Genomic DNA, 16192 nt, shown 5'->3' with positions numbered 1-16192 from the left:
GCGCGGGAGGAGGCCCCGCCGCCCTCCCCCGCCCCCGGCCGCCTCGGAGTGCGCGCCGGGCGCGAGTTGGGCGGGCGAATCGCGGACACCCGCGGGCCCACCGGCCGCGAGCGGGGCTTCTCGGGCCCGGTTGGCCGGGCGCGCGTAACGAGGGGCGTTAGGGCGCGCGGTGTCCCCACCCTCGGCGGAACCCGCGCCGGGGCGGGTGTTGCCGCCTCTGCGGTGGCGAGGAGTTCCCTCGGCCCAGGGCTTCCCCGCTCGGGGGTGGGGGCCGCAAGCATTTGGGGACCCCTGCCCCTGGCCGCACTGGCCGGCTGAGGGCTCGGGGTGAATCAATGGGCTGCCGATGGGCTGGAAGCCGGATGCCTGTCGGGCCGTCTTCAGGGGCAGGGGTTGGGGGATTCCCGGGGAGTATTTCCCACATTTTTTGTCAGAATGGGCAGGGGCTTTTCCCTGGGTGCCAAGTAACCCTTAGCTTGCCGAGACCATGTGGTTTGGAGAAGTTGGAGGCAAATGTACGAGCAGAGAGACTTTGCAGGGCTTAACTTTTTTAACGTGAGTTTTGAGGCACCAGGCTTTTCCCTGGAGGACTGGGGCGCACACTTCTTCCTGGCACACGGGACTTTTCTTTTGGTTTGTTTTGTGACCCCCACCTCCCGCCATCCCCTTCCCTTCTGAAGTGGTTTAGGGACTACAGAATTCTTTCTGCACTTGATTTTGGTGAACTTCAGATTTTGTCGAAATCTACAAGGAAGACTCGGAATAAAACTGTGCATTTGACTCATGACAACAGAGGGGAGTGGAGAAAAAGCTCTTAACTAAAAATAAACAAAAATGAAGCTGCTCATAGAGGCGAACAATAATAGTGGTTCTGAGTTATTACTGTTGCTTCCGAGAGAATCAAAGGATATTCCTCAGTTAGGTGTGTGTTTGTTTGTTTAATGTAGTTTGAGATTTGTTGGTGAAGTTAATTTGCTAACTTTTAACGAGATTTGTGATGAGTTTTGAATTGCAAGCTCTAGATTTTTGTTTCTTGTATTGTGTACTCAAAGCGCTTTAAAAGGAGAAAGGATGCTTGTTTTTAATCGTTTTAGAGCAAAGATATATTTTGGGAGATGTCATTTTTTAAAACTCAGAATCAAAAGGGCATTGCAGTAAATCGAAGAGGGTACATCTTTAAAAATCGATCGTTGATACTGATAGTATTGGAGGTAGGCTGCTTTTCTGTTTCTGCGACAGCTATTTAATATTGTTGCTTCAGGATTTCTCATCTTTCAGATTGATTTCAGCAGCTGAAAACAGCTGTATGCTCTGTTGTCATACAGAATGAGAAACCTGTTGATTTCTGAAGTGACTCGGGCTGTTGCTTTAAAAGGTGTTTGTCTTTCACATTTTCCAAATTATACTTAAATTTTTTTTTTTTCTTCAACAGGAAGGAGTCAAGACTGAGAACAACGATCATATTAATTTGAAGGTGGCGGGGCAGGATGGTTCTGTGGTGCAGTTTAAGATTAAGAGGCATACACCACTTAGTAAACTAATGAAAGCCTATTGTGAACGACAGGTGAGGAGCTGACATGTGTACTTCCTCTGAATAAAACAGATTTTAAAAAACACAAACATTTTCTTGAGAAATAGAAACCAGCATGATATGACAATAGATTGTTTTTGGTAGAATATATATATATACACTTACATACTTGACATGTCAGAGTTTTATCATACACTTGCTTTGTTGATTTTTCATGAAACCCCTTAAGATGGTTAATATACATGATTCTGGTTCTGTGCCATAATGCATTCTTGTCAGGCTCTTTTTTGACAATTTAAAATTTGTCTTGTGTTGAAACAGTTTATTTCGAGTATTTTAACCAACTTGGAAATAAAACTAAATGTACATTTAAGGACATTGCAAGTTTTCTGAAGCATGTAAAATTGTAATATTTTCTTTTTACACTAATAGTAGAGGTCAGGCGTAAACACTGCTATATTAAAGACATTTGAATTTTACTCAGAAAATAGTAAATTTTTTACATCAAGAAGAGGAAGTAGAAATCAACAGATGCTAGGAGGTAAACGTAAGCTTTAAGACAAAGAAGCTTCCTTTTGTGATGTTGAGTCTATAATACTACAAGGCAACTTTAAAGTTGACTTTTGCAAGTATAGCAGAAACTAGTAGATCAGTTAATCCAACAATAAGTATTTTTCTTACTTTACCCTGGGTGAATAACATATAAAAGTTTGGAAAATTATTCTGTTAGATTAAAACAATTTATCTACATTGCACATTGACCTCCTAAAAATAGGTTCAAAATAAAGTTAGAATCTACAAGTTTCGAGGGGTGCCTCTACAAGTTGGGAGATTGAATTCGAATTGATACTTGGGTCTCCTTTATGACATTGAAAGGCTTCTTAAAGAAACCGAAGACTTCAAGTTTGAATATTTTATGCCTAATTTACTTATATAATAATACTGTGATTATAATTTTTTATATAGGTAAGCTTTTTCATAATTCTTTACAAAGATACGCCCTTCAGTGTACTTTTATTTGAAGCATTTTGGTTAAATCCTGTAACAGTAAATACATACTTACTAATTATGCTAAAGAATACAGTATTTCAGCAATAATACCCCTTCAGGTTACAGGGGAATTTTAAAAGGTGGAACTTTTATGTAGCACAACCTTATACAAAATAGAAACTCATGCTTAGATTTGGTAACTTTTAACAAAATCCTTTGCGTATCATGCCTAACTCTTCTCTGATTACTATTAAATTTTAGCTTTCATTTAAAACTGGACTGAAAATTTTTGAACTTAGAGAAAGATACATTGAATACCCATGAGTCTACCCCTAGATTAAGTTTACGTATTTTTTTTTGCAAGATGCATATAAACTGGGGCATTATACTGTGTCCCAGAAAAAGTAAAGCGCATCCTCTGTATTCCAGATTTTCCTTTTATAGGGAATTGTAATATAAGGTCAGTTAGTGGGTCAATCAAGGATTTTTTAGTTTTCCTTCTGTGTTAAAATAAATCTGTACTGCCCAGATTAAAGTTTTCTTTGATTTTTCTCAGTTATTAGGCATAAGATGGGGTATTGAGGCCATTCTTTCTTTGCACTAGAGGAAAAAACATTGGCAATCCATAAAGAATATAATTCTGTATATCCGTTGGAATGCAAATAGGATTTGAAGATAGTATCCAGGAAGAGTTTGGAAAGATGTTTATTCCCATTTTCCTCTTAAATGGGGGAAACCTCAAAGGTTTGAGTGACAGAAGGTCCCTGTTTACTTTGCAAGTGATTTCTCTGGTTCTAAGGAAGAGGACTGAGTCCCTGCTTTTTAAGTGTGGTACATGTTATTTCAAAAAAAACTCAGTATTTATCCCATCTAATTTGCAGAGCTTAAGTTTTTTGGCAGGTGAGGAAGAAGACCAAGAATTTCCTATCAAGGTTTTAATTGAATGCTCATATTTACTTTCTTATGCACTCATTTGGCATTGGATCTCTGGAGGAGTCCAAGTGAATGCCTACTAGGCATCTCAGACTAAACATGCAAAAGAGGACCCTTGATTCTTCTGTAGTGTCCCCACTCAGTAAATAGCATCATTTTACATCTAGTTGCCGAAACCTTAGGATCTTCATTGATGATGTAACATAACTCAAAATCCATCACCCAATTGTGTTCTCTGTCTAAACTTGGCCCGGTACAGTAGCCACAAGCCGTATGTGACCGATTACCACTTGAGATGTGGCTAGTCCAAATTGAGATGTGCTGCAAAGTGTAAAATAAATGCCAGATTTTGGAGACTCGGCATGACAGAAGGTTCAGTTGTTAAAATGTTGATTGTATGTCGAAGTGATAGTATTTTAATTATGCTGAGTTAAAACATTTTTATTAAGCTTTTACTTACTTGTAACTTTCTAGTGTGGCAGCTAGAAAACTTAAAATTACATGTATGGCTCACACTGTATTTCTATTTGATAGTGCTGAGCTCTCAATCATTTTTAGTCTACGCTTGATTACTACCTCAGGGACTTCTCTGATTTCAAGTGCCCTTGTTCACTCAGTTCTCTTTTGTTTGTTTTGATGTTTTTTTCATTGATTATTGTATTTACCTGTCTCTGCACTAAAATGTAAGCTCCATGAGCATAGGGCTGTTTTGTTCACTGTTTGTCTAGATAGATCCTGGACCAATACTGGCTTACAGAATGTCTTCAAATGTTTATAAAATGATAGAGATTCAGACTAGTATCTTTAGAGGTTGGTTTCTAAATAAGTTTTTCATTCACATGTAGAATTAGTTTGCCCACTTTATATCAGCCACAGGTCCTTCAGCTAAATGACTGAGAGCATAGTATTCCATTTTAGTATAAATTTACCCCAACCCTAGTTGTTTTCTAGGGTGTCAAATGGTTTCAGAGAGCCCAGAATAATTGGTTTAGTCCAGTTCATTTTTGTCAAATGAAGAAGTGGGAACATGTAGAGATAGCCTCACACAGCTCTTCTGGGGCACAATTAAAGCTCAATGTTGAGATTTATACATAAGAGAAAACCAAGTACTGGTTTAGTATAAATTCATTGTTTAATTTTACATAGTTTATGGAATCTTAAAAGCCAATTTCCTGAATTTTGGACTTTTGATCTCTAGCAAAATAAAAGAGCTTTTATTGATAAGGAAAAGCATAAAAAGGTGGCAATAAAGGAGTACAATTTGCTTGTGTTCTCCTGGCCCTGCCTTTCCCCTCCCCCCTCCTTAATTTGAATGGTCACACCGTTGACCTTATGTCCTTATCAGTCGATGTAGTGAGGGAAGAACACGGCATATAAAAGGTGCTTAGTGTTTTGTTGAAGCAATCGTCTCCAATCTAGTGTTTGTAAATATGTAATAATAGTAATGGCTTGGCATTGGATTCTTGGTTGCTTTGTGTAATCACAAACTAAATTTGAAAGTCATGAGGAATGAATTAGGTTATGGCTGTCACCTACCTAGTGGGGGATTGCTTGTGTTCCTCTACCTAGTGGGGGATTGCTTGTGTTCCTCAAGACAAGGGCTAGTCTGGAAGTGGGTGGTATGTGTCAAGACTAGAGTTTTAAAGGAAGCAGTATGTTACATGTAGTTTTAAAGACCAATTCAGTGAATCCTTGTTGAATAAGTGAATACAGATGTTAACCGAGTGTTTGTAGAATACTTGATCTCAATATTTTTAGTCCTAGGAACTCAGTTTAATTTTCTCTTAAATACTAAAGCAAAGAGTTTGTGTAACAAGAGTTATAGTTTATAATTTGTGCATGATACAGGAATGATTTTGTGTAAGACACTTCCAAGAAAGCTATTTTTCTAGTTAATATATTCACAGCATACCTCCAAAGATACTTTATTTTCTATCTTGTTCTCATGTGGCTGCAGTTACCAACAGCTTCACTGTTTTGCTCCTTTCCCACCCCTGTGACAGGTAGGTAATTCTTGAATAAGTTAAACATTGGAGTCCGCTTTGCAGAAAGTTGCATGTTTCGGCTCATTTATCTCCTTAAATGCACATAAAAATTTCTTGAAGTTAAACTCTAGTAATAGAATTTATTAGTTAAGCTCTAGTAATAGAATGAAAAACACTAGAGTTTAGAGAAAGTAAAAATCACCCCAAATCACTTAACCAGTATGGAAATCTTAACATAATCCTAACTGTTTCTTTGCATTCTTATTGCGTTTAAACGCTTTGTCCAGGGTTTGTCAATGAGGCAGATCAGATTCCGATTTGACGGGCAGCCAATCAATGAAACAGACACACCTGCACAGGTAAAAATCTCTTTGTGCTAACTTGAGAACAAATGTGTCCATAATTTTCTGAGCAGCTTTGTTAACTTGTGAACTTATAGTCATTGGAGTATAGTTCTTTACCAGAGTTCAAAGCTACGTAAAATACGGCCAAAGGGGAATAAAAAGAAAAAACAGGAATAAATTCACGAAGTGTCAATGGTTTTTTAATATCTACTTATCACTTAGTAAAGCTAGTAGGTCATTTTATTTTAATCAAAGTTTTCCTCTTGCAAGCATCATTTGGAAGAAAATAATTAAAATTCCTGTCTTACTTCAGATTGTTGTTTTCCTTCTGTTTTCATTGCTGCAACTCTAAATCATACTCAGGGTTTCTCACAAGTGATTGATTGGCTATTGTAGCCATTTTAGCTCCTCCTGAAGTCTTGATTACATATATTTCTGAACTGAAGGGAATCTAGTGGTTGTAACTGCAAGTCTCTTGATAGCTTATGTTTCATAAGGCTGTTGATAGTAGGTCTGTTCCCAAACCCTTAGTTGTTTGATCCCTTAATCTCTACATATAACCTCAATTAATCTGTCAGTTTGTAAGGAATCGACTGGGCTACCTTCTGTAGCAGACATTTTTTGTCTTTGTTTCTTTTTACCTTCTGAAATTCAATTTAAGACTTCCAGTTTTGGTGGGGGGGGAAATTGACAGCAGAAATTTAAATTGGACCCCTTGTACTTTTGAATTTATCACCCCCATAAAAAGTAGGAAGTTATAAATATGAGTGAAACAGAACATCCAGATTTTGTTGATAATCTTCAAAAATTTCACATGTCTATTTTCTGTTGGTGAGTCTCTAAGAAGCAATTATAGTGTGTAGCCACAAGGAGGAGCTGAATTCTCTTGAATGAGAGAAAAAGCTCTCCTGTATCCTTCAAAAGCATTTAAACTTTCACTATAAAATTTAAAAACATTTCAGTAGTTTCATTTTAGTAGATAGGCTGAAGACCAGTTTTGATGGTTTTAAAAGAATTAAACCATTATGCTGGGCTCTGATAATGTATTTTCTGTTTTTTGAAACTCTCACCCACCACCAAAAAGTTGTGGAACTTGTCTGTTATGCTAACTGCAAATAATTAAACCTAGGGAAGGTTTGTTCACAACTGCATTTATAAAATCTTCAAATTGAATTTGGAATTGACCATTTCAGTATTTGGAATTGAATTTGTTTTAGAATAAAACTGACTCATTTTAGAATTGTTCTTCCAGTATTAAGTAGCAGAGTTGTATAAATTAGAACATCTTAGCAGCCAGTTTTAACAGCAGTATAATTGTTAATGCACTTAACCATTTTCTTAGATACTTTCTTTGACTCATTGAATTCTTATAACTGAATGATCTCCATTTTACAAATAGAGAATTGAGACTTAATATTTTAATACTTTAGCCCTACTTGTACTATGATTCAACTTCATTAGCAACAGTTCCCTTTTGATTTCAACAAGTCTGTTTTTCCCATATGCCTTTCCTTACTTCATAGTGGTAACCACTGTTTTGTGTATAGGCAAAGATATATTCCTGTTGTACACACATTTACACAAAATTAAAAATATGTATACAAATGTAATACTATATTGTATGTGATGCCTGGTTTTTAAATTTGTTTTTTAGCCTAATACTGTCTCTAAGGGATATTTTCTTTTCTGCATGTGTAAATCTTACTTATTCTTTAATAATAGCTACATGGTGTTTCATGTATGCATGTACCATATTTCTTTGGGTTTTTGATAATTTGGTTGTTTCCAGGTTTTTGCTCATCTAAACATTGCATTGAGAGCCTTCATACACATCACTTTTATTTTAAGTAATGAAAGATGAGATTATTTAACTCATGGTCATACTCATTTTTTAACTTAAAACTCAGTTTTCTATAATGTTAATAAAAAGACCAAGTGAAAAATTATTCAAACCTAAGTCTAATGCTACTTTAAGCTGTGGGACATCGGAAATGACACTGGAAGGGGTAGAACTCATTCAGGATATTTAAGTCTGATAGTTAAAACATTTTAAGAACTGAGTAACCAATGGTGGGTTATTTTTTCTCATTTGTGCTAGTTGGAGATGGAAGATGAAGATACAATTGATGTATTCCAGCAGCAGACAGGAGGTGTCTACTAAAAAGGGAACCTGCTACTTTACTCCAGAATTCTGTTGCTCCAGACCAAGAAGACATTCTCAATTAGAAAACCGCAATTTGGTTCCACCGCATCCTGACTACTACAGTATAGTTTCTCTATTCTTTCATTTTCCCCTTCCCCATTCCTTTATTGTACATAAAGTAACTGGTGTATGTGCACAAGCATATTGCATTTTTTTTTAACTAAATGGCCAATGGTATGTTTTGATCAACATCAAATGGAGATGGGATGGGGAAAAATACTGATTCTGTGAAAATACCCCCTTTTCTCCATTAGTGGCATGCTCATCAGCTCTCTATCTTTATATTCCAGTAAGTTATTTTGCTCTCACTGTTTAACAAAAAAAAGAACAACATAAAAATTCTTGCATACCTTGTTCGATTGGAGAATTTTAATGTTTTTCATTTATCATTGTAAAACCAAGGACAATTTTATAACTTTTTTGTACGTAGCTGTTACATGTAGGGCAATCTGTCTTTAAGTAGGGATAAATTACTCTAAAAGAAATGAATCCTAGATAGTTTTCCCTTCAAGTCAAGCGTCTTGTTGTTTAAATAAACTTCTTGTTTAAAATGAGCTGTTTTCTTTATTCTGAGGAATATTAAATAGAAAGTTGAAGTTTAGAGGAAAACATGACCTGAATAGGCCTGCTAAAAGTAACATTTTAAGGAAGAAATAAAGCTGCTTTGCATTTCTGACAGACTAATGCAAAACAAAGAATAACAAAGTTATATAAATGACTAGCAAGGAATGCCTCAGCCTCCATTCAGAAAGTTTAGTCAGTTCCAAGTACGCAACTTTTACTAGCAAAAAATTGGGTCATAGTGTTGTGGGTTTACTCTGTAAGTATTCTTTTCTGTAACCACTACCTGAGGCAGAGTTGATTAGTACACAAAGCTAGGAAAAAAATTCTGATTTTGCTGACTCTGCTGATGTATCACACTTCACCATTCTAATCTTCATTTTGTCTCATGGTAAATACTCCCTAACCTAAAATAGAGTTTTTGTTCCTTATTTAAGGATCTTAAATGACAGAAAACATTTTTACCTATATATATACATTCTTATAGCAATTAAATATGCAGATCACTACAGTTTTTAAATTCAAATGTATAGGGAAAGAAAACAGAACCAATAAATAGAGTATTGGAGCTGGAAAGATGTAAAGACTAATTCTAACCCTATTTTAAATATGAGAAGGCTGAGGTCCAGAGGATAATTTGTCCCACAATTATTAATAGATGGGTATAGAACTGGGACTAGAGATTAGGTTTTCTGATGACTTAATTGAGTTTTCCAGTAATGGTTCTCAAGAAACAATTCCCACCCTTGCCTAAATGTGGCCTTTTGAATGAAGATTGCATGAACTATCATGCACTCTATTCTGTTGCAATGTGGTTTGTCTTACATTCCTATAGTGAATGAGCTTTCCAAGAGATAGTGGGTATTGCATAGGTTCCTGACTAAGTTAAATCAACTGAAGTTTTTATTTTCCTGTATGTGTAGTGTGCCAACCTGTTTTTACAATTTATATTGTGAAATAATGTGAGAAGCCTGCCCCAAGAATTCTTAGATCAGGTAAGTACATTTCTTTTGTCCTAGGTACTGTTAAGTAGTGGAATTTTGTTGTCCCCAAAAGTAAAGTTAGGATTGAAATTCAAGCCAGAGAACTTTATTAAGGAAGGATTCTTTTTAACACTTTGAAAATAAGCGAATTGTTGAAAATGCTAAAAGTTAATTGTAGCATTTTAATTTTTTTTGGCTTGGGAGGAGAGATTCAAGTGATGGGAGTTATACTGCTGTTTTGGTTAACAGGATAGTTTTGCTAAACACCTTCTTGCTGTGCTTGCATATCCCACGTTTGTGTCTCAGAAGTAGCATATAGTATCTAATTGAACCCTTTCTGTATAGAGTCAGTCCTGTCTGACTCTGTGACCCCATGGATTGTAGCCCTTCAGGCTCTATCCATGGGATTTTCCAGGCAAGAATACAGGAGCGGGTTGCCATTGTGTTCCCCAGCCATTTTCCCAACCCAGGGATTGAACCCCAGTCTCTTGTGTCTCCTACATTGGCAGGTGGGTTCTCAACCTCTAGCGCCACCTGGGAAGACTTAATACAAGCTGCTTTTGATCTCAAAAGGTATTAGCAACTTTTCAGAAATAAGAGTATCAAGTTATTTCACTTATTGTTTTTTATGTTTTCATGGAAATTAATTGGGTGATTAGGTTACATTGTATCTAAGGAGGGTGAGGTTGAATGGAACTGGAAGAAGTAAACAGTTCAAGGAGATGAGACTTGAGTCAGTGTGTAATTGTGTAGGGGATTGTGACACAAGGAGGTCTGTAAGATGATGGAATCCCAGGATTTGAGGGAGGCCCTTTGGAAAGTTTTTCCAAGGTCTTTGTGGGGGCTATGAGGGCCAGCTGTGCCGTAGAGGGTTATTTTTGAGTTGGAATGATGCTGCTTTTAAATATGACTGACTGGATCATGGTTTTGCATCAGAATCCCCTGGTGAGCTTTTAAAAAATACCAGTGCCTGGGCCCTACCCCCAGAAATATATTTTCAGTGCAATATGGAACTGAGAAGCATTCTCACAACTCTTGAGAGCCAAGCACCTCATGGTAAAGATTAAATGAGGTGTTTCAGCTGTCTTAACAATCCCTTCCATGTACTGAACTCTTTAATTTTATGTATTTATTTGTCTTAGTTGCATCATGTAGGATCTTTCTTTGAGGTGCACAGACTCAAGTTGGGGCAGAGGGGCTCAGAAGTTGCAGCGTGCTGACTCTCTAGTTCTGGTGCGCGGGTTTGGAGCATGAGGGCTCAGTGTGGCTCATTTCAAAAACTGAATATAATCTTCGTCTCTTTAGGTGTTTGAATAAATACTTAATACTAAATTGTGCCCTAACCAGTCTTAAAGGAAAAACAATCCTCAAGATTTTAATAATTCTCCAATACTTGAGAACCAAAGGACTCATCCACAAGATGCTTCAACATTTTGATTATCTGGGTGATGATTTGAGGGTTAGTCCAGGATTTAGTAAGAAATATATGTGTTTTGTACTGACTGGTATGTGTAGTGGTTAACTAATGGAAATAGTGGAACATAATTAGAACAGAGTATATAAACAGGTTAGGAATTTAATCTGTTATTTGGAATGTGGAGTGTTATTTCCCTGTAAGCAGTGACATGTGACTTAATGTATGTGCTCATTTTAGGATTTCCTACACCCTTAGGGCCTTTGTGAAAAGTCCAAGAATTTTCATGTAATAGTTTTCTTTGCACTAGATGTTTTAAGAAGTATTATGTGACTCGTTTTGCAACAAGTTACAGAATATGGAATATTAAGAATTTTCCCATTTTCTGAGCATAACCTTTTAAGTTACTTGATATTTGTAATTTTTGTAATTACTTTTGTAAAAGAGGTTAAATTCACCTTAGAACAGGATAGCTTGTTTAGATTTTTTTTTTTTTTAGTTAAATAGAAAACTTGGGATTGAGGAAAGAAGACAAAAATCACAATCTTATTCAGCTCTTAGTATGAGAGGAGGAGGAAAAAAATAGGGAAATAGGAACTGTGCTCTTTCTCTTTGTATTTCAGAATGACCAGAGGGCATGTCAGACCTTAGTAGAGTGTGCATACCTTTTTGTTTAACTTTGGAGAAGGAGAAGGCAAGAATATAACAAAGCCATTTTCCATATTTGAGGCCTCTAGGTTGGTTCATTTGATTTACTTAATGGCAAATGACTTTTAAGAGAAACTAAACTCCTTGGGCTGTTTTTCTCTCAGTGGCATTGATCTGCCTTTTTCTTTTTTTGTGTGGTGAGGATGCAGCTAAGAAAAGAATGGACAGATGCATACTAAATTTGGCTCTAGGAGTGATGGATGCAGAATGTATGTATGAGTGATATACTTACGGCATGCTGCAATAGGGGATGAAAGTGAAACTTGTACTTGTTGGGCTGTTCGTTAATTAAGTCACTCAACCAAGTTCAAAAGCACATGACAGTATTTCCTTTTAGTAATAAGGAATAGGAAACATTAAGAGTATGTATGAAAGTATGGTTAAACATGTAATTGCTATTCATGTAGATCAGAACTAGATATCTGCAGTGTCATATGGTTCAACCTCATATATGTGTATTGGATCACAGTGAAAGACACTATTCTAAGAGGTTGGTTCAAACCCAATTGCAGAATCTAGGTGGAATAAATTCCAGTAAGGAGACTATGTAGATTGCCCATTTCCTCTGGCATTTTGGATAAATAGGGACAAGTTGAAATTATGGGCACCTCAGTTTACCTGGTAATGGGAAGGCTGGTAACATTCAAGACACAAACAAATGTGTGAGACCGAAGAGATGCTGCTGCTGCTAAGTCGCTTCAGTCGTGTCCGACTCTGTGTGACCCCGTAGACGGCAGCCCACCAGGCTCCCCTGTCCCTGGGATTCTCCAGGCAAGAATACTGGAGTGGGTTGCCATTTCCTTCTCCAAAGCGTGAAAGTGAAGTCTCAGTTGTGCCCAACTCTTAGCGACCCCATGGACTGCAGCCCACCAGGCTCCTCCGTCCATGGGATTTTCCAGGCAAGAGTACTGGAGTGGGGTGCCATTGCCTTTTCCAAAGAGATGCTACATTAGTGCATTTCTTGTGTTTGGTGAAAATTTACTTGTTATCTGTAATAGGCACAAGTAGTGAAGAACAACTAGCAGATTTTTCTATTTTAAGTTGTACATTGCATACTTGGATAAAACTGTCCACACCCTCAGCAACAAATATAAAAAGCAACAGGATTCCTGTCCAAATAAAAATTTATTAGGGCCTTAATCATTTTCTGACATGTTTTAAATAGTAAAGATTTTTTTGCCACATGCTTCAGAACAATAGATTGTGTTCTAAGGAATTTCTAAGAATATTGGGTTTACAAAAACCTGGTGATCCAGTGGTTAAAGATTGAGTTCCCACTGCAAAGGCCACAGGTTTGATCCCTGGTTGTGGAAGTTATGCATGCTGGGTGAAGTGGCCAGAAAAATCCATTGGGACTTCGGTTGAGTGGCTAAGGCTTAGTGATCACGATGCAGGGGGCCTGAGTTCAATCCCACATGCTGCAACTAAAACTAGGACCTGATGCCAACAAACAAAAGACCCATTGCAAAAGCTGATTGCCAGGCTTCCTGAAGTGAACTAAAATGGAAGACTGGTACAAATGGATATAGTAGGGAAGTGGCAGTTGGGACTGCAGGAAGCTAAAGAGTATTTACTGCTGAAAAAGAAGTGGAGGCCACTGCTCATTCTTCTATTAACTGTATTGAAAAAGCAGGTGAAAATGGACATGCATAGAGGGCAGTGATTTTTAAAATTTCATGGACCCCTGAGGTTGTGCAAAAAGAGGAGAGGACCATGTAGGGAGTGGCCAAGGATGGGAAAGCAGAGAGAGCCAGGGTTCTGTTAATCTATTTTATATATTTGGATTCTGCTTCATAAAAGTTTAAAAACACTGCTGTAGGTCCTGAAATAGCTGTGGAATCATTCCTTGTTACAAGATTTCATGTGTCTTCTATTTTTTTAGATTTTTAGGTTAACCTGAGAATTTGAAGCAAATTTCGTATTGATACAGACCCTTGTGTGTATTTTAAAAATCATAATGATAGGCCTTCATGACTTTATAAGCAGATATTCACATCGTCCCATCCTTTTGCATCTTTTGATCTTGATCTGTGTTGATCTTTGGGGGGAAAATGTAATTTGACTAATGTCCCATTTTCAACTTGCTTGGTCACCTAAAATCTAAAGCAAAGATTATAGCAGAGCTACTTATCGTATCTTTTACCCCAAATCTCAATTTTGCAGCAGAAAGTGAAGTACGGTAATTGGTCAAAACTATTGTGTTGGCCAAAAATTCTTTGGGTTTTTCCAAAACAGCTTATGGAAAAATCCGAATGAGCTTTTTGACCAACTCATTGTTAAGTATGTGAACAAGTAAATAGGAGGGCTAGTTATTTTGGAAATTTCTGGCAGTATTTACTTTAAAATACAAGTAATGTTCCAAACAGCTCAGATGGCTTTAATCAGATGTCTGTTTTATGTGAATTTACTCTTCATAAATCAGACTAGATTAAAAAGGATTCTCTTGGAACTGATTCCTTACCTTTGAAGCGAAGGTTCTCAGCCCAAGCTATATGTATATGAGAACTGTCTGTTTAACTTATTCCAGATATCCACTGCTGTATCTTTTATCCAGAAACCCCCAGAAGCTCATAGATTATTCTGTTACACAGCCAGGATGGGGTACCTAATCTCATTCCAAATCTTACAGAATAGCTGCTGTTAACCCATTTTACAGATGAAAAACCTGGGTTCAAGGGTATAAATGATCTACAAGTGTCTTAAATTGGGGGGAAGTGGAACCAGAACATAGGCTTTCTTGTTTCCAGAGGAAATAAGGCAAGCCAGTGCAAACTCAAAAACTTAGGCAAAAATGGACCCTAAGAGTCAAGTCTAAATCCCTCATTTAACTTAACAAAAGAAAACCATTTGGAGATTGTTTAAAGAAAAATGTGGTTAATTTCCAAGTAAGTCTGATAATAAAAATAGCTATCATGTTGATATGTCAGGACAAGTACCTTACATCCATTACCTCATCCAGTCTTCTCAAGTCTATGGAGTCTAGATACTAGTCTGTCCTTGTTTTGCAAATGAAACAGTGCTCAGAAAAGTTAAGATTTGAGATTCAAACCTGAATTTCTCCTTTGAGACCCTGAGCTCACAGCCACCATATTCCATTACCTCCTAATTAATAACTGTGACTTTTGAAGCGGGGGTGCATATTCACTAGGTTGGCCTGAGGAGTTTTTTGAGGGGTTTGTTTTTTACAGTTTAGGAACTTTAGGTCCAGCCTTTGGAAAGAGATTTTAATCCAAACAAGTGGTATGCTTCATGCTTTCGTGGTAAGCACGTAAACACGACCCAGGCCTTCTGGAAGAGGAGGGCTTGTCTCTGGCTTTTCATGAAAACCCAGGAGAGTGGTTAACCAATACAGATGGCCAGGAAGGAGGAGGCCACACAAAGAGGAACGTAGTTCACTTATAGGAAATAAAGAGATCTGCCTTGAGGAAATAGCGTGACCGGGAAGGCCTCGCCTCATAGTAGCCCAAGACTTTGCTATTATGATCTTATAAACAGTCATTCCTGAGCCCTACAAGTGTGTCTGCATTTGTTGTGGGGATAGATTTACCCAGACAGGTGGAAGAGTCATGACTTAACGGTTATAAACAGCTGCAGAGGCCTGGACTACTCCCGTGGCCTTAGTAGCAGGGATGTGGCCATTCCCCGAAGCCCGGCGTTAACCCGCCCTAAGAACCGGCCCTCCAGTCGGAACGACTGTAATTTTGGTTTAGTGCGTGCACCACGCGTTACAGCTAAATAGTTATATTAAAATGTGAAGAATTCCCCGTCGTTTTACAAGGGATCATCCCCGTGTGCTTTCTGTTGCTGACTCATAGTGCTGCTGCTTTGGGACTGTCAGGTTCCAGGCAGGACACACAGTAGGTATTCAGTAAACGTGGGTTTGTAGCAGTCGTTTTCCTCTCTTGAGGAGCATGCCCTAGCTACCCGCCATGAGTAAGACAAAATAAATGAATAGTAACGATAAACCTGTCCTCAACTTGGGATTTCCAACTAGCCCAGAGTGAGCTTTTCCTTCTATCAAGGTAACTTTTTTAAGTGACAACGAGCACAACTTGTACGGAGCGCGGGGCAGGTTTGTCTTTTGTCCAATCATCTCCGAGATTTGGGGGTGGGGGAGGGGAAACGTCCCCAGACCTTCCCTGATCAGGAAGGGGGCGGGTTTAGGCTGAGCAGGGCCCGTCTCAGCCCGTCGTGACGCCGCAGGATGCTTGGCACTCCAGGGAGCCAATAGGAGTGAACAGGGTCATTTGAATCGACCAATGCCGCCGGGGTGGGGGCGGGGGCTTGCGAGCCCTATAAAAGCGGCTGTCCGGCTGGCAAGCCGCGGCGGAGGCTCCTGCAGCGGTCGCCGATTGTGGGGTGGAGAGCTTTTCTGCGCCCCTCCGACCTGACCCTTTCAGCGCTCCGCTCCGCGCCAGCCTACCTCGCTCTCCGGCGCCATGACCACCACCACCACCTTCAAGGGCGTTGACCCTAACAGCAGGAACAGCTCCCGGTGAGGCGAGGGGTTTCCGGGGCGGGAGGGCTGCTGCCCAGGGGG

At 38.6% G+C, this 16192-nt stretch overlaps 2 protein-coding genes across 2 annotated transcripts in view; both read left to right on the top strand.

Annotated features, from left to right (window-relative positions):
- Window positions 1–513: 513 nt before the first annotated feature.
- SUMO2 (small ubiquitin-like modifier 2) lies at window positions 514–8540 on the top strand. The gene is made up of 4 exons (XM_010856496.1): window positions 514–555; window positions 1376–1564; window positions 5727–5798; window positions 7882–8540. The coding sequence occupies exons 1-4, from the start codon at window positions 514–516 to the stop codon at window positions 7942–7944; spliced, it is 366 nt and encodes a 121-aa protein (XP_010854798.1). The 3' UTR covers window positions 7945–8540.
- A 7395-nt stretch (window positions 8541–15935) lies between these two features.
- HN1 (hematological and neurological expressed 1) overlaps window positions 15936–16192 on the top strand; it is a 14478-nt gene continuing 14221 nt past the window's right edge. Inside the window, exon 1 of the mRNA XM_010856155.1 lies at window positions 15936–16147. Within this exon, the coding sequence (XP_010854457.1) occupies window positions 16092–16147 (56 nt within the window). The 5' untranslated portion in view covers window positions 15936–16091. The remainder of the gene's footprint in view (window positions 16148–16192) is intronic.

The sequence above is a fragment of the Bison bison genome, unplaced genomic scaffold (genome assembly GCF_000754665.1).
Source record: "Bison bison bison isolate TAMUID 2011002044 unplaced genomic scaffold, Bison_UMD1.0 scf7180017864371, whole genome shotgun sequence".
Taxonomy (NCBI): domain Eukaryota; kingdom Metazoa; phylum Chordata; class Mammalia; order Artiodactyla; family Bovidae; genus Bison; species Bison bison.
The sequence above is the reverse complement of the archived record's forward strand: the minus strand, read 5'-3'. Positions and strand labels throughout refer to the sequence as shown.